This window comes from Hyla sarda, chromosome 6, assembly GCF_029499605.1.
Source record: "Hyla sarda isolate aHylSar1 chromosome 6, aHylSar1.hap1, whole genome shotgun sequence".
NCBI classification, from domain to species: domain Eukaryota; kingdom Metazoa; phylum Chordata; class Amphibia; order Anura; family Hylidae; genus Hyla; species Hyla sarda.
In genome coordinates, this window is record NC_079194.1 from 54,858,498 (window position 1) to 54,880,528 (window position 22,031).

Here is a 22,031-nt window from a genome sequence, read left to right on the forward strand (position 1 = left end):
CTGAAAAATGAAAGAAGCGATCCGATTCCTCAGGACAGTTTTTGATAAATCTTCCCCATAGAATCTTAAAAAGGAAAACGGTCACTAAACTCCCCCCGCACTAACCAGAGGTACTGGCTAGTAGTGCGGGGGACGCTGATCAATATGCTGCCTACCATGCCCAGATCCGTCCAGCCGTTCGCCCGTTATCTTAATTTGCGCAGTGGTGTCCTATACAGAGCGGGAAGGAGATGGAGAGGTGCTACGGACGAGTGGCGCTGACATCACAGTGCCAGATTGAGGCATGTAACCCCGCCTGTGCCAGTTAAAAGATCATTTGCATATCAGGAATAATGAAGATAACGGGTGAACGCCTGGAGGGATCCAGGCATGGTAGGCAGCATATCGATTAGCGTCCCTCGCACTATAACCCAGTGCCTCTGGTTAGTGCGGGGGGGAAGAGTTTAGTGACCGTTTACCTTAAGGTACAGTGGCCAACTGCAATTTCTCACAATACCCTCACACATGATCATCACTCAACATAGCTCTTAAAGAAGTGTGTGTGTTTGTGTAAACAGCTGTCAGACTCCTATGACGACAGCTTGTCACCAAAAGAACAAAAAGGATTAGTCCGATCAAATTCACCATGCCCAATTCTTCTCTCCAGACCATCTGTCAGAAGAAAATTCAGGAGGCCCCCATAAACATTAAAAATTCATCTTGTCTCACCAAAACAAGGCTTGGCCGACTTTTCTCTCCATGCAGTGTTCTTGATAAAAAATTATCCCATCTATAGTTACTCTGTAGTCACAGCCCCTTTTGGCTGTTTCAGCTACCGCATGTGGTTAAACTACCAAGGTTGCTGTTTCAAGCAGTTTGCATGACGCCTGTTGAGCTGTTTCTGTAACCCCCAAGTTATGCTGTTTGTGCAGTATATAACCTTAGAGGTTAATAGATGTTGTGCAAACAGCCCATTCAGCAGTTTTTTTTAGCCCTCCTACAACCCACAGCGGCAGCAGGGCCATCAAACAAGATAGGTGTGGCGTCACATAGGACGTGCACCTATTGGACATTCATAGCATATTCTGTAGATATGCTAAATGGTAAAAGGGTTAAAAAGATATTTTAAGAGGAAAAAATAAAAATAAAAAAAGGGGGGGGGAAAGAGGGGTGAAAAATAAAAAATAAATGACGACGGTTACCTTGATCAGTTGACACACACTCTTTGGGTGGTGTGGTTTCAACGCAGGGCTCTTCTTCATCTGAAAGTACCAAAAATGCTTCTCTTGGCAAAGTCTCACTGGTATCATTCTTGGTTGGTGAAGTTGCACTCGTTTCAGCTTTTTCCTCCTCTTCATTGGGGACAGTTTCAAAATCTGTTTTAGCCTCAGTGAAACACTGAAGATCTTCCACTGGTGCAAGCTTTTCAAGAATAGGTATAATCTCATCAGTTTCCATTTCTTCAACATTTTCTAATCCAGACCCAGTCTGTGTATTGGAAACAGATTTGTCACAAGGAGCTTCTTCAGTTAAAGATTTTTCCTCTAGATTTTTCACATTCTGGTCAACCTCCATGCTACTTGATATAGCCTCATCCCCAATATTATTTTGCTGTACCTCAGACTCTGAGATTTCCTTTTTATCTTCTGAAGGAGAGGAGTTTTCTTCCATGTTCATGTCTGGTGAACATGAGTTTGTATCACGAGGCTCATTTACAAGCTCTGTACTTTCTTGCTCTTCAGTTGGGTTCTCGGTCTCCTCATCGTTCTGTGTTTCGCTGTGTAGTTCTTCATTGCTAGCTTGATTTTCTGGCTCCTCAATTGCGATATCATCCTTTTCTATTGCGATATCATCCTTTAATATTGCTATATCATCCTTTTCTATAATATCAGCAGACTCTTCAGTATTTGCATCTAGGGGCTCTTTAATAAGATCACCATCTTCTATTTCATCCCCTGCTTTAGCTGTAGGATTCTCTGAAACCACATCCATTTCTTCTTCATTTTCCAATTCTTGGGCAATGGGTTCCTCCACTGCATTTTCACCTTCCAACTTAGTCTCCTCTGAAGTACTGCAACTTTCCACCTCATTGGGAATGTCAGACTGGGTTTGTTCCTCTGAAGATTCAGGTTCACAAGAGATATCCTCCAGAAACCGTTCACTTGAATCTAGTTGCTCTACATTGTCATCAGTAACCTTTTCTCCCTGGTCTTCTTCAGTGGTGCCCGTTTCGATAGGAGTTTCAGTAGGGCCAGTTGTTTTACCATCTTCCTGAGATACAGTACTTTCATTAAGTTCAAGATCAAGTGTCAGCTTTAAGTCACTGGTTTGGTCAACATGTTTTAACTCTTCTCTTAGGTCAGACAATTTCACAACAGGAATCTCATGAGAATCATGGGTAATCTCTAGAATGCCATTTAGATTCTGTGTCCCCTCCATGGGTTCTTTATCATTGTGATTATAATTCATATCTGAAGTACCATTTTCATGTATCCCATTCACCAGCTTTTGTTCTGTAGGTTTAAGCCGGTCCTCTTTAGCTTTGTGTAATGCTTCTAACTGTTGTCGGTCACTAGCTTTCATTGTTTTGCGGGCTTTAAAGACTTTCTTCTGAGGTTCTTCTGCTGTTTCCATCTCAAACCTTAAAAAGACAAATAAATAAATAAATTAGAAAGGTTACATTACATGATCTGCAATAAACAAATACATTGTCTGCACAGGCTTGTATCTGGATCCCCACTGATCTTAAGTGACATTTAACATGTTAAATGGTACCTAAAGTTTTATAAAACAGTGCCAGACTAAGGATGTCCTCCACTGACAAGGGTTTAAAATGAAAGTATATGAAAATTAACAATGCTGGTTTCTAAGGAAACTCAAGATGTCTTCATGAGAATAAAAGCATTTACTAGAACATACATGTCTGGAGAAGGTATACGTTTAAAATATTTAAGTGTATTTTTCAATGTTTCATGGTTCAGTGTAAATGAAATGAATAATAGTACAAAAAGGCATACAAAGTTATAATAGATAAACATTGAAAGAACTTTCCCAGAGCAAGACAAGATTGTAGAATCCTAAAAATAAAAATAAATTTAAAAGTATTCCAGTAGTAAGTGTTTTTAGGGTCTTTTGACCCATTGTGTATTTGTTGCAGCATGGCTAATGCATAGCGTATATGTGTGTAGAGGTCTATGATGCTCATACACCTAACAGTTGGCCAAACATTCATTTGGGCCAACAATTATTCCCCTTCAGCTGAGTGTCCTTGTGTTTTTAATGATGAGAGGCAAGAAAGCCACCGCCAGACACTTCTTGTGGCAGCTGATCTTTAGGAAAAAAAAAAAAAAGTTATTGTAAGCCATCATAACAGATTATTGTACGTGGGCCTTTAGAGGATACACAAGCTAATAATAATGGAAAGGTCTACAATCAGGTCATCTGAACTGCTGAGGAGAACATCTAACTCAGCTGAAAACACTTACAAAAGAATTGTATGCAATAGATGTATGAAGAGCAACAGAACCAAGACATAGTGGGGGAGATTTATTTATCTATTTTATTTATATAGCGCCTACAGATTCCGCAGCGCGGAAACCTGTCCAGAGGAAAAGTTGCTGAGTTGCCCATAGCAACCAATCAGATTGCTTCTTTTGTTTTTTTGAAAAGGCCTCTGCAAAATGAAAGAGGCAAGCCGATTGGTTGCTATGGGCAACTGAGCAATATTTCCTCTGGACCGGTTTTGATAAACCTCCCCCAGTATTTTTGCTGCATTCAGTCCTCCAAGGAAAAATAAAAACTCTAGCTGCCGAGTCCAATGCAGCATTGTTCAATAGAAACATTTATTTCACACACCTTATAAACACAAGAAAGCCTGGCAACGCCTTTACAGAGTATTGCCAACAATAACACGTTCAAATATGGCACATTTGTTGCAGAAGTTGTGTGTTTTTTGTGATTGCACGCCATCTTGAATGAGGTTCACAGTAACGCATGCAACAGAAATAGATCAGATCAGTTGTATGGTAGGGATATGTATGCATATAAAAAAAAAAAGAAAATTAAAAAAATCCGCCCACAGGGTAGGAGGTAATTCATACCACACTGGCCAAATACTGCTGAATATCTAACAAAACATCTGAACACAACGTTACACTTTTTTTCTTAAAATTTACAAGCAATGAGTGCTATTTTGCCACAAGAACTTAATAAAAAAAAAGGATATAAAAACAAATGCAGCAACTCTAGTAGTTCTGGTCCCAGATATGTCCTTTCAAGGACAAAAAGTGCAACACCGAATATACTGACACATTCAGGGCTGTAGAACAGGACGTCACTAGGACCAGCTCAAACGTCACCATGGAAAATACGGTATTTTTACTGCCTGGCTGCAAAAGTATATCGATAGAACATACCCTAAAAAGGTGTACATACAGTTGTCAGTGCTTCTCCCTGCATAATAATAAAAAATAAAAAAAATCAGAGTAGAAAATAAAAATTATTAAAATTTGATCCTAAAAAGGTCTAAGACTGCAAACAAAATTTAAGAGAAATAAGGATTATTGTGGGTATCCTTGTTCGGCTCTGGTCATACGCCTCAAATAAGACTTGTTTCTGGCTGTAAGGCAGCTGGCTGCGTCAGGATATCTCCCCCATCACTAAGCCCCGCCCCTCAACCATTTTGCCAAAATGGAAGGAGTCACAACAGTTCTTTGGTAAATTTTTAAAAACGCCAGACAGTTTACAGGATAGTCTTCAGGATCTCATATAAACAATGTGGCGAAGTTACGATACAGGTTACAAATTCAAAGTTTACGATTTCTTCAAGTCCAGACAAACCCTGCTAATCCAGGATCCAAACGTAGTAAAGTATTTTTAAACTATGATCGGGTGATAACTTTTTGTCTCTAGTTTACAAACAAGTATATTTCTCACACACCATGCCCTCAGTCTTATGAAGAATCCTTAACATAACGGTGTGATCCGTTCTCCTATAAGTCTTTTCTTACATTAAAATGTGGAACAGGAGAAGGCACTAACAGGACATATAAATATTAAGAAACAATCAATCCTTTGGTTTAAAATATGTAAAGGAAGAACAAATATCCAGTACAAGAGGCCTAAGCAGTTAAGGTTATTTGGGTCTGGTTCACAACCATCAGCACATTTCACCACCACATCAAATCGAATGTTACAGTTCAGCACTTAAGTGGGACTGGGCATAAACAATTGGAAAATCATATATGAGTTTACAAACCCTAAAAAGCTAAAAAGTTTGATAATTCCTTGATGTCCTATGACATTATGGGAAATATGTCGTAACCCTCAGAGGCCGAAGAGTGATTTTATCTGCCCCAGAGTTTCTAAAAGCTAGCGCAAAAGGTGAGTAACAATTAACAAAAACCGCAACATACACGAAAACAAAGTTAACCACAGCTGTATATGTTTGGTTGCATCTAAAAATCTGCTACATTCCAAAGCTGGATATTTGTTAGTGCACCTTTAAGCAAATTTCTAAAAAAGGGCCTCCTTATTTGCTATTAATAAAAAAAACTCTAAACAGGAGCCTGCTCTATTTCATCAACATCTCAGGTCCCTTAAAAAAAAAAAAAAAAAAAAAACGCATTAAAAACATGGCTTCAAAAAAAAAAAAAAAGGATATAAAAACAGCATACCAGAAAGGGAGCCCCCTGCAGCCATGGTGCCGTTAAGATCAGCTCTCCCGGCAAATAACTACACCAGCCCTGTCTGATGTCAACTGAATGAGAGCACAATTTGCATAGGAGCAACCATTGGCGTTTCTGCCTCAGATTATGCAAACCAATGAGGAAAGGCAGCAGACAGCCGACTGCACAGAGGAGGAGGAGATGGAGACATCTGCCTAGTAACAACGGTGAGACTAGGAAAATAATGCCATGTCCTGAGATCTTACCAGGATGTTAAAAATGGAAGCAGATTGTGCCATAACTTTGTAAATAAAGTAAAACAAATGCCAAAATATTTTCAAGTGGTTTATGTCGTCATTTAACCACTTCCATATCCAGTATATTTGCAGAGTAAATCTTTTCATCAGTATAGATTCATAGCATAATGCCTTTAAATAGGTAAGAATCTTTGTTGCACATAATTAAAAATTGGCAGACATCATTTATACATGTCACAATATATACTGATGGGGTGATTGGTACAGGGACACCGGCGATCACTAGGCCGGAACTGCTGGATGCCTATCGGCCTTCCCAGAGGACTCTCCGATATTGTGAGGACATAAACCATAGCAGCGTTTCTCCTGCTCTGAAGAGCACTGCCGCACTTGGTGGAAATAACTGCTGCAAAGCTTCCACTGTAATAATTAGTAGCAGTAAAGGGATAGTTCTGAATAAATACATGAGCCTGAAGGACAGGGCCGGTCATGACCAGCAGGCACGCCAGTGCTACCGAGGCTTCTGCTCGTTCTGTCGATCCAAGGATCTCTGCAGAAATTTTCATTTATGCACAATTTGCATTTATACCTATCCTTCCTGAGGATTTAAAATAGAATATCCTTAGAGTTTTCCACCCCATAATTCAATCCTAATTTTTATATAATAATGTTATATCTAGAGATGAGCGAACTTACAGTAAATTCGATTAGTCACGAACTTCCCGGCTCGGCAGTTGATAACTTTCTGCATAAATTAGTTCAGCTTTCCGGTGCTCCGGTGGGCTGGAAAAGGTGGATACAGTCCTAGGAGACTCTTTCCTAGGAATGTATGCACCTTTTCCAGCCCACCGGAGCATCTGAAGGCTGAACTAATTTACACAGGAAAAGTCATCAACTGCCGAGCCGAGAAGTTCGTGACGAATCAAATTTATTGTAAGTTCGCTCATCTCTAGTTATATAGTGACAACGTTCTTCAACACAACAATTCTAAGGGTACAGAATCAAAGTAGATCAACAAAGAAATAAGGGCCCTGCTCACAAGAGCTTACAATCTATACAAAAACCATACAGCCTGTTCAATTACTGCTCAAAAATATGTTAAGATGTAGAAAATACATAGTAACAGCAACAACTAAGCACAATAGGGGGAGATTAATCCAAACCTGAGCAGAGGAAGAGTGCTTCTTTAATTTTTAAAGAGGCCTCTAAAAAGTAATAGAGGCAATCTGTTTGGTTGCTATGGGCTACTGCACAGGTTTTGATGAATCTCCCCCAATGAGTTCACAATTAAGGGCAGCTAGTACTCCGAGGCAGAACCACATTAAAATGTACAAGGATCAGTGCGCCAATTGCCATGCTTCACCTGTACTTCTGAGTTGAAACCATGGCAACTACAGGTAAAGCACGGAAATTAGCAGTGAACTGCAGCTTGGACACACACACCGTACTAGGGTGAGAAAATACAAGTGACAATTGTGTGTGATTGATTATTTTTTGGTTTAATTTTTCCATTAACCCCTTTCTAACCTGCACGGTAGTTCCTAAGAGCCACCACACCATAAGGGTCCCATCCCTTCTAAAGGGGCAAGGTGTCAAAATGTTGCACTTCTGATCACCCCTGATCATAATCAGGACATTTGTCCACCAGAATTAATGCCGGGATTCTTGATTTTTCCAGTTTTGACCATTTTGTAAGGAAGTGTGTGCGTAGACAGAGACTTAAAGGGGTACTCCAGGGCAAAACTTTTTTTTTTTTTTTTTATCTATCAACTGGCTCCGTAAAGTTAAACAGATTTGTAAATTATATTAAAAAATCTTTATCCTTCCAATAGTTATTAGCTTCTAAAGTTGAGTTGTTGTTTTCTGTCCAACTGCTCTCTGATGACTCACGTCCCGGGAGCTGTGCAGTTCCTATAGGGATATTCTCCCATCATGCACAGCTCCCGGGACATGACATCATTGAGCAGTAATTTTTTCGCGCGCAATTTGCACGGAATTGTGTGGGGAAATGGGGGAGAAAGAAGTGAAGGGTTTTTCAGCAATTTCCGCGCAAATTGCCCGCGATTTCCGCGTGAAAACTATGTCGGCGGATTTTTATTTTTTTTTTTACCATTGACTTCAATTGATTTCTGCTAGCGGATGAACATGTTCTTCCTTTAAACGGAACGGAATTCAGCGTTGGAATTCTGCTAGCAGAATTTCCGCAGTGTGAACAGGCCAGCAGAAACAACATTAAAGTCAATGGGCAGAGGGGGATGTGCATTAATTTGTAGTGGAGAATTCAAGAGGAATTACTCGAGTAAATTCCTTTTGAATTACCGTATTTCTCGGGGTATACCACGCACCCTCATTTTACCAAGGATATTTGGGTAAAAAAAGTTTTTTACCCAAATATCCATGGTAAAATGAGGGTGCGTGTGTGCGCGTGTATACCCCGATATACCCCCAGGAAAGGCAGGGGGAGAGAGGCCGTCGCTGCCCGCTTCTCTCCCCCTGCCTTTCCTGGGGTCTAGAGCGCTGCTGTCGGCCCTTTTCACCCCCTGGTTATCGGCGCCGCTGCCCGTTCTGTCCCCCTGACTATTGGTGCCGGCGCCGATAGCCAGGGGGAGAGAAGCGGCGCCGACAGCCAGGGGGAGAGAAGGGGCAGCGGCACCCATTGCCGGCGTCGCTGCCCCGTTGCCTCCCCCCATCCCCGGTGGCATAATTACCTGAGTCGGGTCCGCGCTGCTGCAGGCCTCCGTCGTGCGTCCCCAGCGTCGTTGCTATGCACGGCGCGGCGCACTGATGTCATGCGCCGCGCCGTTCAGCGCATAGCAACGACGCCGGGGACGCACGCCGGAGGCCTGCAGCAGCGCGGACCCGACTCAGGTAATTATGCCACCGGGGATGGGGGGAGGCAACGGGGCAGCGGCGCCGGCAATGAGTGCCGCTGCCCGTTCTCTCCCCCGGCTGTCGGCGCTGCTTCTCTCCCCCTGGCTATCGGCGCCGGCACCGATAGTCAGGGGGACAGAACGGGCAGCGGCGCCGATAACCAGGGGGGTGAGAAGGGCCGACAGCAGCGCTCTAGACCCCAGGAAAGGCAGGGGGAGAGAAGCGGGCAGCGACGTCCTCTCTCCCCCTGCCTTTCCTGGGGGTGTATCGGCGTATAACACGCACACAGACTTTAGGCTAAAAATTTTAGCCTAAAAAGTGCGTGTTATACGCCAATAAATACGGTACTCCGTGTGATCGCACCCTTAGACAGAAAACTTCAGAAGCTAATAACTATTGGAAGGATTAAGATTTTTTAATAGAAGTAATTTACAAATCTGTTCAACTTTCCGGAGCCAGTTAATATATATAAAAAAAGGTTTTGCCAGGAATACCCCTTTTTAAAAAAAAAAAAAAAAATAATAATTTCAGGGGAGTACCCCTTTTTTAATCAACTGGTGCAAGAAAGTTAAACAGATTTATAAATTACAGTGACCCCCTGGCCTACGATGGCCCCGACATATGATGAAATCGACAAACGATGGCCTCTCAGAGGCCATCGCATGTCGATGTCAGCATCGACATACGATTCTTTTTTTATGTCGGGGCCATCGCATTAAGTGCTATCCGGCAGCGCCAAATGCTTTAGCTGCTGCCGGATAGCAGCTTAAAGGGGTACTCCGGTGAAAACCTTTTTTCTTTTAAATCAACTGGTGGCAGAAAGTTAAACATATTTGTAAATTACTTCTATTAAAAAATCTTAATCCTTCCAGTATTTATTAGCTGCTGAATGCTACAGAAGAAATTCCTTTCTTTTTGGAACACTGATGACATCACGAGCACAGTGCTCTCTGCTGACATCTCTGTCCATTTTAGCAACCATGCATAGCAGATGCATGCTAAGGGCAGCATGGTGGCTCAATGGTTAGCACTGCTGCCTTGCAGAGCTGGGGACTTGGGTTCAAATCCCACAAAGGACAACAATAAATAAAGCATTATTATTTTTATAATAACGTCAGCAGAGAGAACTGTGCTCGTGATGTCATCAGAGAGCATTCCAAAAAGAAAAATTTCCTCTGTAGTATTCAGCAGCTAATAAAGGAACGATTAAGATTTTTTAATAGAAGTAATTTACAAATGTTTAACTTTCTGCCAACAGTTAGTTTAAAAGAAAAAAGGTTTTCACCGGAGTACCCCTTTAATGTTCCCCGTGTGGTGCGGTAAATATTACTTACCCCTCCACGATGCTCCGGGGTGCCCTCCGGGTCCAGCGCTGGTCTTCCGGTGTCTTCACGGCCCTCTACGATGACGTCAATACGCTGCTGCGCACGCCATCCAATAGGAATGGCGTACGCAGCGGCGTAATGATGTCGCTACGCAGGCCCAGTAAGGCCTTGCGGAAGACAGAAGGGGACCGGAGAAGACAGCGGAGGACCGGAGAAGACCAGGAGAGCCCAGCGGAGGCCCGGGATCACCATCGGGAGCGGCGGGGACACCGTCTTGAGCGGCGGGGACAGGCGAGTACAGCTTCCTATACTTTACATTGCACGAATCCCTCAACATACGATGGATTCGACAAACGATGGCTCGTTTGGAACGAATTACCATCGTATGTTGAGGGACCACTGTACTTCTATTAAAAAAAAAAAAATCTTAATCATTCCCGCACTTATCAACTGTTGAAAGCTCCACAGAAAGTTTTCTTTTTGAATTTCCTTTCTGTCTGACCAGTGCTCTCTGCTGAAACCTCTGTCCATTTTAGGAACTTTTACAGAGTAGGAGCAAATACCCATAGCAAACCTATCCTGCTCTGGACAGTTCCTAAAATGGACAGAAGAGTCAGAAGAGAGCACTGTGGTCAGACAGAAAGGAAATTCAAAAAGAAAAAACTTCCTGTGGAGCATACGTCAGCTGATAAGTACAGGAAGGATTAAGATTTTTTTTTTTTTAGAAGTCATTTACAAATCTGTAACTTTTCTGGCACCAGTTGATTTAACAAAAAAATATAAATAAATAAATTATATAATATATATATAGTAAATTTGAGTAGCCGTATTAGTCCAGTGATGCAGATGCAAATCATAAAATGTTGCAGTATCTTGTAATACCTTTTTATTGGACTAACAGCATTTTGTAGAGGCAAGCTTTCGGGATTCCTCCCTTTATCAAGTGGGGGACTTGATAAAGGGAGGAATCCCGAAAGTTGTCTCTACAAAATGCTGTTAGTGCAATAAAAAGGTATTACAAGATACTGCAACATTTTATGATTTGCATCTGCATCACTGGACTAATACGGCTACTCAAATTTACTATATTTTGGAAGATACCGCATTTAGCCGCCTTACAAAGAAAATCTTGAAAGGGAGAAATTCTCAAAAGCTTGTCTCTACAAAATGCTGTTAGTCCAATAAAAAAAGGTATTACAAGATACTGCAACATTTTAGGATTTACATCTAATATATATATATATATATATATATATATATATATATATAAATTGGATGTTTACCAGAAATGGACCCATTTAAGTGTCATCTATGAACTCTGCACACCTTGAACTTATTTTTCTTCCTCTTAGGAGGTTTTGTGCATTACCTGGATCCGATGTTAAGCCATTAAAGAGGTACTCCAGTGGAAAAAAAATATTATTTTCAAATTAACGCGTTCCAGAAAGTTAAACAGATTTGAAAACCGTAGCATACCACGGTTTTCAGCATGGGCACAAAACCGGATAAGAGGCAAAAATGAACCGGAGTCACAACCTTACTCAGTTTGGCGCATTTAAATGAATGAGATTTTGACATTTCCCAGCCGGATCTCAGAAACCTAGTGTGAATGCACCTTGACTGTTTTACCGACTCCACCATAAACCTGTAGTTTAACTGACAGCAGAAAAACTGTTAAGTCTCTTTATGGCAAGAACAGGGTTAAATGACGCCTATCTCCAGCAACCTATAAAGTCAACTGACCAAAATGTCATGTTTATGGCTCTCAATATTCTGCACTTTATTTTTAACCCACAAAAATTGAGTGAATCTAAATGACTGCACCTCATCCTAATGTATTTTTTTTTATATAACTGCATAGAAAACATTCAGTTTAAAGATCAGGCAAGATTATACAAGTTACAGGATTCACTTGAATTGAAAATCCTATAAAGTTAGTCTACTGCAGAAGTCCTGTAATTAATTCAGGGGTTAATTTTCTGCTGAGCTCTTCCATTTTAGGCTTCTTTCACACTAGTGAAAAGGCTCCATTACAAATGGACGTTAATGGCTTTTTTTCTCCCCCTTCTACTTGCCATCAACGTACGTTATTGTAACGGAGCCTAACGGGCAAAGAGGCCCATTCACTTGAATGGGATTTCTCTAACGTCCATTATAACTCCAGTTATTGCGGCCGAAGCTAGCAGGAGACAAAGATTTGTCACGCACAAATTATTCTCCCGCTATCTTCCTAACAGACATCACCTACCGGGTGAAAACGTTAGTGTGAAAGGAGCCATAAGCTGGCAAATTACTCAACTTAGTGTCAAGGGCACAGGTCTTGACTTTTGCCTAATGTAAAATAGGGAAGGCTCCTGCTGCAGTCTGTTGTAAAACCAGACACAGGATTATAAGAAAGTGGCCAGCTTATCAAGACATTAAAGGGGTATTCCAGGCAAAAACTATTTTTATATGTATCAACTGGCTCCGGAAAGTTAAACAGATTTGTAAATTACTTCTATTAAAAAATCTTAATCCTTCCAATAGTTATTAGCTTCTGAAGTTTTCTGTTTAACTGCTCAATGATGATGTCACGTCCCAGGAGCTGTGCATAATGGGAGAATATCCCCATAGGAGCTGGACAGCTCCCGGGACATGAGTCATCAGAAAGCAGCAACTCAACTTCAGAAGCTAATAACTATTGGAAGGATTAAGATTTTTTAATAGAAGTAATTTACAAATCTGTTTAACTTTCCGGAGCCAGTTGATATATAAAAAAAAAGTTTTTGCCTGGAATACCCCTTTAAAGATTATATGTAATCTGTATCAGTGTTCATGCATCAACGGCGGTTGCCCAAATGCAGCGCATCCTGCTTACAGTGAAATATTTCCTGACATTGCTTCTGGTCTTTTTACCACCTAACCCCAGATTGTGCCCCCTTGTTATTGTATTTTTTAAACACTGTCCTTCTGAACATTAACCATTTTAACGGAAGTCCTGCCGCTGGGGACCCCCGTGATCTTGCACGTGGCACCCCGTTTGTAATGTCCATGGATAGTGTTCGCTCCGGGTCTGATTACCGGCGACCACACGGCCGGCGGCGTGTGACGTCACGCCTCAGCCCCCGTTTGATGTCAAGCTCCGCCCCTCAATGCAAGCCATCACACCCCTCCAGTAGGCTTGCATTGAGGGGCGGAGCGTGACAACACACGGGGGCGGAGGTGTGATGTCACACGCCGCTGGCTGTGTGGTCACCGGTAATCCGACCCGGAGCGAACACGCACCGGGGACTGATTACAAACGGGGTGCCGCATGCAAGATCCCGGGGGTCCCTAGCGGCGGGACCCCCGAGATCAGGCATCTTATTCCCCATCCTTTGGATAGGGGATAAGATGTCTAAGCACCAGAGTACCCCTTTAATTCTGATAAAGTACTTTGGTTTATCGTACACACACTCATAACAGATTAAAGTTTTGTCTTGGGTTGCATTGACTTAACTATAGTGAGGTACTTCACTATACAAAAACTGTATACTGACTTACCCCATGTGGACACATCCCATTCATTCACATAGTGTCATGGAGATACTGTACATGATACTGCTTGGTTTAGCAGGAGGCTCAATTTATATTGATTGTATTTTCTGGCAGGCCCTCTAAGTGTGGGCTTAAAGGGCCCGCTAATGAACCTATTGGGTGTCTAAAGTGCTTCATGTGCGTTAACCCCTTATGCGCTGGTACGTATAAATGACTGAATAAACTTGCTCACTTTGTAGTGTTACTCTAGGTGCACAACACCAATAAACACCCAACCATGATCCAGTTCTTGGGACAGGTAGGTGGGACCTTAGAATTTACAGAAAAACTCAAAATTGAGTGAAGATTAACTGTAAAATATTCTAACCTATATTATAGACAGCAACTTATTTCAGACAGTATATATGTTAAACCAATTTATTCATAAATAAAACAGAATGCATTGTAAAAGGGATACTTCTAGGGAGACCTGAGAAAAAAAGGAAGCATCTCATTTGAAATGTGTTGTCCATTTTTCTTACTATCAAGAGGTTTGCTTTCTGGAATCTGTTAATGTATATAAAATAGCTGAAGGGTTCCGCAGGAAAGCATCATCTCCACTCTATATGGAGTTTTTCTTAGTCCTAAACAAATACCATAAAAGTTTGGAAAAAACACACACAACAACACTACTTTTAGGGTCTTCACACAGAAGCCGATTGTTTAAATTTAAAGCCAATGGTTAAAAATCCATCCAGACACATTAGATTGTCAGTGTAATCCTACCTGTCCAGACAGCAAGAAGACAAATCAGGATCAGTACCCTTCTGCCTACTTCAAGCACATGCTTTAGGTAGAGCCGACCAAGCATGCATGCCTAAGGTAAGACCAGGAAGGCTGACATTCACATAAGATAGCGGTCAGCCTGCTGACTGGTCTACCAACAGCTATCCTTATCTGCCGGTTCATGCTTCTTTCATCTTCGATTGCACCCATAGGAGACTGGAAAAATAAAAAATCTAAATGTCTATTTCAGGCATTCCTTGAGCCTTCTGAAGGATCTTGCAAATATGCATGAAGAAATACTATCCATCCTTTTTTAATAGGACAGAAAGTTCACCTGCTCCATGCTCATCCTGATGCTCATAAGTTAATCAGATTGGGTAAGACACAGAACTTTTCAAAGAGCACCCCATGGTCATTGATGCAAGATTAACTTTGGTCACTAATACATGATGACTGTGGTACTAATTCTGCCATCACAGGTATAACTGTTGGAAGAGGTGGCCGGGGGAAAAAATATGTAAATCCCTATGAATACCATTCATTTTACTCACAATTTTTGTACAGCTGTAATTATGCATAAATATACATTACATTTAAATATGGTTCAATAATGTGCATGTTAAAAAATAAACTTGTTTGACTGCTTTACAAGGGAAAAAAAAGGAAATCAAGGAGAAAACAACAATTATTCTAAATTCACATAAAAAAAAGGAAATATTATGGTTCCTATATTAATCCCCTGCTATCAAGTTATCTAGAATTATCAGCAAACTGATCTTTTTACAGGAAACCTAAAACAGTAAAAAAAAACAATACATAATATAAACACTAGAGTGTGCTGCAGCAGCAACTGACAGTAAGTAAAGACACATTATGAGTAAACAAATGGAAAGTTATTACAGTGATTGCTGCAAATATCACTGACACTATTCTTAAACACACTACATTTGAAAAATGTAGAAGCCCAAAACATGTGCTTTGGGAAGCAAGGTAACAATAACCATATGCAGCACGAGAGTATTACATCTTTTATATGAAGGGAGAAAAACGTGTGCTTGCATGTCAAAACATAAGACATCAAGCCACATGATGCCAAATTATTGGTAGCAGTTTTACAAATTCATACACACATACAGTGGCATTAAGTCCCCTATGGGTGGCGCTTTGGCAGAATTACTTTGCATTGAAAAAAATGTTTGCCACTCCCCCCCAATATACTAATCACCTTTCCGTCTCTGTCTGGACACCAACCTTGCAGCTTTAAGAAAAGTGTCATGAGTTTTCACAGCAACATTTAGAAAATTGCAAAATAAAAAAAAAAAGACCAAAATTAAACTGCCTTACCTGGGAAAGCAATGCCCACGACGCTATATTCCCCTCTTTGCCAGTCGCAACGCAAAGTGTATTTACTATCACACGCTATATACATTTACTTAGGAAATAAAATAGATATCAGATAGCAAATAACAAATCATGTTATATTTTAAACAATAAAAAACACTGATCCATATTGGCATTTAAGAATTCCCTACACATACAAAAGAAAAAAAAAAATCTATAGCAAAAGGAAAAAAGAAAGCAAACAGCAAGGCAAAGTAAAAAGCTGTAGAAGAGTGAGACTGATCGTGTAGTTACTATGGTCTGGACTCTGTACTGCTTTTCTCTGCTTGCCAACTAAAGAGTACTGCAGCAAATGTGTGCAGCGAGGCCCCTCCCACCCCACACACAGCAGCACAGCAGACTCAACTAATCTCTCGCAGAAAAAGACAAACAGGACATGATCAAGGCAGAAGTAAGCACTGCTCCTCATACACAGGCCAATAAAAACATGAAGAGAAATCAAACATGACCAATGAAGATACTAAAGAGCAAAAAAAACAAAAACCTGAAAGCTGTATGAGAAATGCATTCTACAAGTTCCATGAATGGCAGAAATCTCAAAACTTTCTACATAAATACTGATTTAAATTGGAAATGTACCTATATTTTCCACCCAAAACTTATAAAAACCTAAATATCAATGAGTTTCTATGGAGTTGTACGAGTTCTATTCAGGGTTTTCTTTACAATATCAGTTTCTGGCAAGTCTGGCTGACATCCAAATAACTACCAACACGCCCAGCACAAGGATTTCTATCCAACTGTTCTAGAGTCCTGAACGCCAAATACAGGCAGCTGTATAGAGTTATACATTGAATCAGGATAAAATGTAACAAATTTGCTGTGCAGGGTCTGAGGAATCAGTGGTGACAGCTTGTGTGGCTCATTACCGTTCAGTGCTCACCCTATTTTTGAAGTTTTTTGAGGGGGGTTTCAAATTTGTAGAAGACAACTGCAGGTTTAAGATATACTTGTGATTTCTTGAGGGATTTTAGACAGACATGAGCCCATTTTCTTGTTCGGACAGTTCTAGCAATTACCCTGGTGAATAACAGTAGGTATCACTACACAGTCTAACATGTCCAGCTCTCATTGGACAGGGTCAAGCTCCAATGTCCAGGGGAATGGTAACAGCCAGTAATACATCTACTCATACATTTCCAGGAGGAATAACAGAGGAACAGCCAAAAGCAAAGTTCTAAGAAAAAGATGACAGTTTCAGGTGAATGCAAGTATTTGTATAGCGCGATTGTTCACAATTACGAACTACTCCCCTAAAAAAAAAAGCTAATGGATAGCAATGGTAGTCTTTTCCCGCAACACAAAAACTTTAATCCCTGTAACGTTTGTAAATGATTGGGTCCTTCTAAGCATTAACCCCTTTAAAGTTTTAATTCCTGGTACTGTGCGTAAGAGAAGGGGAAGCTGCAAGTGATATCAGGAAGATAGATTACAGCTTCTTGCTATAATTTCTTCCTATGTATAGGCCTCTCTTCTGCAGTCACCGCCATTTACCAATCTAAAACAGTTTCAAATTCTGAGTCAGACTTTCTCTTTAAATCATAATGTTTTTTTTTTACATTTTTTTATGCAAAATTGTCTGACTGTGCATATGACTAAATTGCTGAATGGAACTTCCCTTTATATGAGCCCCACTTTTCGAGCACCGTCAAACCAATGGTGCCCCACCAGTTTGTGTCTGCCGTTGCCACAGTGGTCCTTTGACTGCCTGCAAGTGTGCTTTGTTAAAGAACAGTGCCACACGTCTTCTCAGGTTGTGTAAGGTATTGCAGTTCAGCATCATTCACTTTGAGAAAGCTGTTATCAAAGACATAACCAATGACCGGTTGGAGTGCTGTTTCTAGAGAAATTTAGAATAGCCATAGTTAAATCATGATCAGTCGCCAAAGTTAGCGTTCTGATTTTACAAACTCCTCTTTTTAATGTCTGACAGTAAAGGCAAAGGAACAAAACAAGTGAGAGTAGCTTTATTATTATTAGAAGGCTCTGTTTTCTAATGCTCATATCTGACCCTGCAGTTTTTGCAGACAACACTTTACACACTTACCCCATACACCAATACATCTGGGTAAATAAAGTTTAAGTATCAAATTATTTTAGCCTAATCGAACATAATCATGATCCACAGACTGGCGACTGCCTGCAAGGCTAGTCATCTACTGCCTGCTTTCAAGATCTATATTTGCTTCATTTCCTATTTATAAAGCGATTTGTGGGGGAGGGGTTAAAGAATATGAATGATTGTTGACTCAATATTTGTAAAATTTTTCGGTAATACAAGTGGTTTGCAGAAAATAAAAGCTAATACACCAGGCACAAGTCTTGTAACAAAACAATCAAACCTCATGTCATTTGCACCAGGAGACTGTGATCACTTGAAAAGTAATAATAATAAAAAAATAACCTGATCTATTGCAGCCGAATTCTACTGGTTATGACTGAAGATCTGGTGCTTTGCTAACAGCAGCTCTTTTGTGTCTTGTGAGGTGACTCACTGGAAAATTACAGCTCCACCTCCTGCATTCCATCCACCCTTCCCCCCATGTTTTTTTCCATTAGCAGAAGCTGCGCTCAGGATATTGCAGAGAACAGGATCCCAAACACCCTTGCAGTGCTGTTCTTGCAGCAGATCTGACTGCATGCATAAAAAGGCAAGGCTGCAGAAAGTCACAAATCAACAAAGACTTCTGTCAAGGTCACAGAATAGTGAACAGTACAGTGCTAATAGGAGATGCCTGCAGCAGCATTCTAATGCAACGCGCAACATAAGCTACAAGAAAGGGACAAATTTAATGATCGAAATATACATGCGGTGACGCGTTTTTGACAATTTTATACAAACAAAAATACCTACAAAATATGTTAACGTTTTAGCATTTAAGAAACTTGCTATGCCTATTTGGCATATGACAATTATAGAAGAACAGGAAGGGTATAAATTATAATAAATAAATACCTTTTCGTAAATACATTTCACTGGTCGAAAAATATACATAAAACAGCAAATAACTGCATCACAAAGTGGCAGCAATCTGAAACAAAAACGTGCTTACGCTTTCTCCCAATCTGAGGTCAGGCTAGGATTGGCTCTACGGTTGCCTGACGAATATTTTAGTGTAAGGGCAATCACAGAAAGTCACCGATAGTGTGTCAGAGACAAGGGCACCAATAATCAGGCTCAATTTGGAACCATGGGGGCAAGTGTCTGTTAAAACATAACCTTTTAGGATACAAACTAGAAGATATAACCCCACAACATAGGAGTGCATATGCCTATTTTCGGGCAATTGCAACCAGTACTGAAAGGGAACCACAAGTCCCAAACAACCAAACGTATTTGCATGACTATCAATGGTATATGAGAAATCCACAAATTCTAACCTCACTCACGTGGTCTGGAGTGCGACAGAGGTAGAAATAGGTCAGAAGAGTGAAGAGATATGTATATGCAACTCTATTAGGCCCTAAATATGTGTAGCAAAGGCTACACCTTAACACAAGGAACCAGTGGGGCTCCATCCTAAAAAGGGTGACCCCCTGCCCAAAGTTAACCCTTTGTGCAGACCCTTGAATAACCCTACTGTGTAAATCTTAACATGTTTTGACTGCACTGGCAGAATCCTCAGAAGATATGGTAGGAAAAAAGAAAAAAAATATATATTTTTTTATAAATATAATATATATATATATATATATATATATATATATATATATATATATATATATATATATACACACACACACACATACATTTTAGTTTATATAGCCATATAATTTAAATATTTACTCTTTGTCATCCCATCATCTTACACTATTGTACTATAGTTTTTATCCCTTACTATTCCTTTTATATCCCCTGAGGATTCTGCCAATGCAGTTGAAAAGAATTAGGGCTTAAGCAGTAGCTTTTTTTTAAATTTTATTTATTTTTTTCAAACAAAGAGGCTAGCTTGGAGCACCTCTTGTTCACCTTTTTTTTTAGGATGTTTAAGTACAATTTCATATATGGTTGAAAGTATCTGGAAACTAATTTGTGGTAAACTACAGCTCCTGAAGAGAGCAACATTGGCGTTAATCCATTTTGTATGTAATCTGTCCATTAGTAAATGGCTGGAAACTAAAGTTTTGAGATTGTTCTGTTAACTTTTCAGTCCTATTAAGCACAAATTCTTACAGAAGTCTTTTTGGTCAAGGAAAAAAAGTTTACAAAAAAATATACAAAGAAAGCCGGTGTGAAGCTCAAACGCATGGTCATGTGACCACCTTAATATAGGGCTAAGTTAACGAATAACAGCCAGCAGGCAACTGCGCTTTAGCAGACCACAGACTGCCATAAGCTAGACCTGAAGCATTTCACACTAAAAATACTATTCTAAATAGCAATAACCAAAATTGTAATATTGGGAGCTATACTGCTCCTGCCCTTGACAAATTGCAGAATTAAACATGCAGAACAAAATGTCGTATCTAGGTATAAGCACACAATAAGTAAAAACTAATCCACAACATTCAAAAAGGGAGTTGTTTGGCAAATTATGATTAAAGGAGTATTCCGGCGCTAAGACATTTTATCCCCTATCCAAAGGATAGGGGATAAGATGCCTGATCACGGGGGTCCCGCCGCTGTCACGCCCCCTCCATAGGCTTGCATTGAAGGGGCGGAGCCATGACATCACCATGCTCTGTCCCCATGATCACTAGTAATCAGACCCGGAGTGAGCACGCTCCGGGGTCTGATTCTACCAGGGTGCGGCGTGGAAGATCACGGGGGTCCCCCGTGATCAGGCATCTTATCCTTTGGATAGGGGATAAGATGTCTTAGCGCCGGAGTACACCTTTAAGCAAGCCAAACAGTCCAGAATGGTATTAAAATAATGACAGTTCGGGTACTTTACCCACTCCCTTTCTGATGTTTTTGCTGGTTTGAAGTCACCTGCAACTCTTTGTTCTGCCAGACCTTTTCGATGACATGTGACCAAAGCAATGACCAGCTACTGCCATTGATCGGTTTCAGTGGTCAAATGTCTGTCAAAAGGGACCTGGAAGAATAAACCTGCAGATGACTCAGGAAGCATCAGAACAGGAGCGTGTAGGGGGGGGGTTACAGCTTATTTTATACCATTCTGAGCAACGTTTTTGTAATAAATTATTCTAGTAGTGCCATAGACAAAAAAAAAAAAATAATAGTTTTAATCCCATGTTAGTCTCATCTCTTTTTGCATTCACTTACCCATTAGAGAAAAGGGGTTGTCCCATCCAGAATTGATGTTTGCATTTTATAAAACAAACTATTTGATATTTTAATGTAGCAACCTGTTTTGATCACTTCATATTCGGGCAATATTGGTCCCTTTGACTGTAATAAACAATAAATCACCTAAAGAAGTAGTTACCTAAACCCCACCCAGTGTTAAAAGGGAACAAGCTCTACTACCTACAAAGGCAATGACCTGATTGTTTATGGCGGCAGCATTGCAGATACTTTGTTCTGCCTAGAGAAATGATGCTGTAAAGAGTGTCTGGAGAAGCTCTTCTTCCTCTCCCCAGCTGTGAATGGTTATAGGGTGGTCAAATGTTGGTGAATGCTCGCTTATGTGTATTGCTACCTAAAGGCTGTGCTCAGGTGCAAAGGTGGTCCAAAATTTTTTTGTGGGATTTCTATGTCCTGTAATAATACAGCTGTGTTGCCTTTAGATGAAAATTATTGGCAGCCTAATGCATATCTGAGGGGGTCCTGGTTAATCTTCACACAGCAAAACGCTTCCTCGCTGCCCTTAAAAGTAAGTCTCATGCCCAAAATTATAGAAAAACTTATCCCCCAAGAGCACTGTGCCCCCCCCCCAAGATAGTCTGTACGGAGCCCCGTGTCTCCAGCACAGGAGCACGTCACGCCCCCCTGTCCGAAGCGGGGGCCGCCATGCCCTCCATATATCCCTATGGGAGAGCCATTCAGCAATCTTCGGCTCTTCCATAGGGATATATGGAGGCGGCATGGCTGCCCCAGCTTCGGGCGGCGGTCGCGATGCGCCGCTGTGAGAGCGCCGGGGCTCCGTACAGACGAACGGGGAGGGTGTGGGCAACAGTGCTCGGAACCCGCCGCGATCTAAAACTTATCCCCTATCCTGCGGATAAGGGATCAGTTGTACTGTAATTTTGGCCATGAGATTTGTCCTTTAATTACCTGTTTGAAGGGGGCTAGCTGTGTGACTCAGTTCACTAAAAAAGGTCATGAAGATAAGAAAACTCATGTT

At 40.8% G+C, this 22,031-nt stretch overlaps 1 protein-coding gene across 4 annotated transcripts in view; it reads right to left on the reverse strand.

Annotated features, from left to right (window-relative positions):
* The window catches only part of ATF7IP (activating transcription factor 7 interacting protein), a 54,529-nt gene that overhangs the window by 26,540 nt on the left and 5,958 nt on the right, over positions 1-22,031 (reverse strand). Inside the window, exons 1-2 of one of the 4 annotated variants that reach the window (XM_056523787.1) lie at positions 15,724-15,874; positions 1,182-2,620 (exon numbers count right to left, since the gene is read on the reverse strand). In XM_056523787.1, the coding sequence (XP_056379762.1) occupies positions 1,182-2,613 (1,432 nt within the window). In that variant the 5' untranslated portion in view covers positions 2,614-2,620; positions 15,724-15,874. Of the gene's footprint in view, positions 1-1,181; positions 2,621-5,654; positions 5,790-14,379; positions 14,404-15,723; positions 15,875-22,031 lie in introns of those variants that run through there. The other 3 variants (XM_056523789.1, XM_056523788.1, XM_056523786.1) reach the window with 3 other exon arrangements.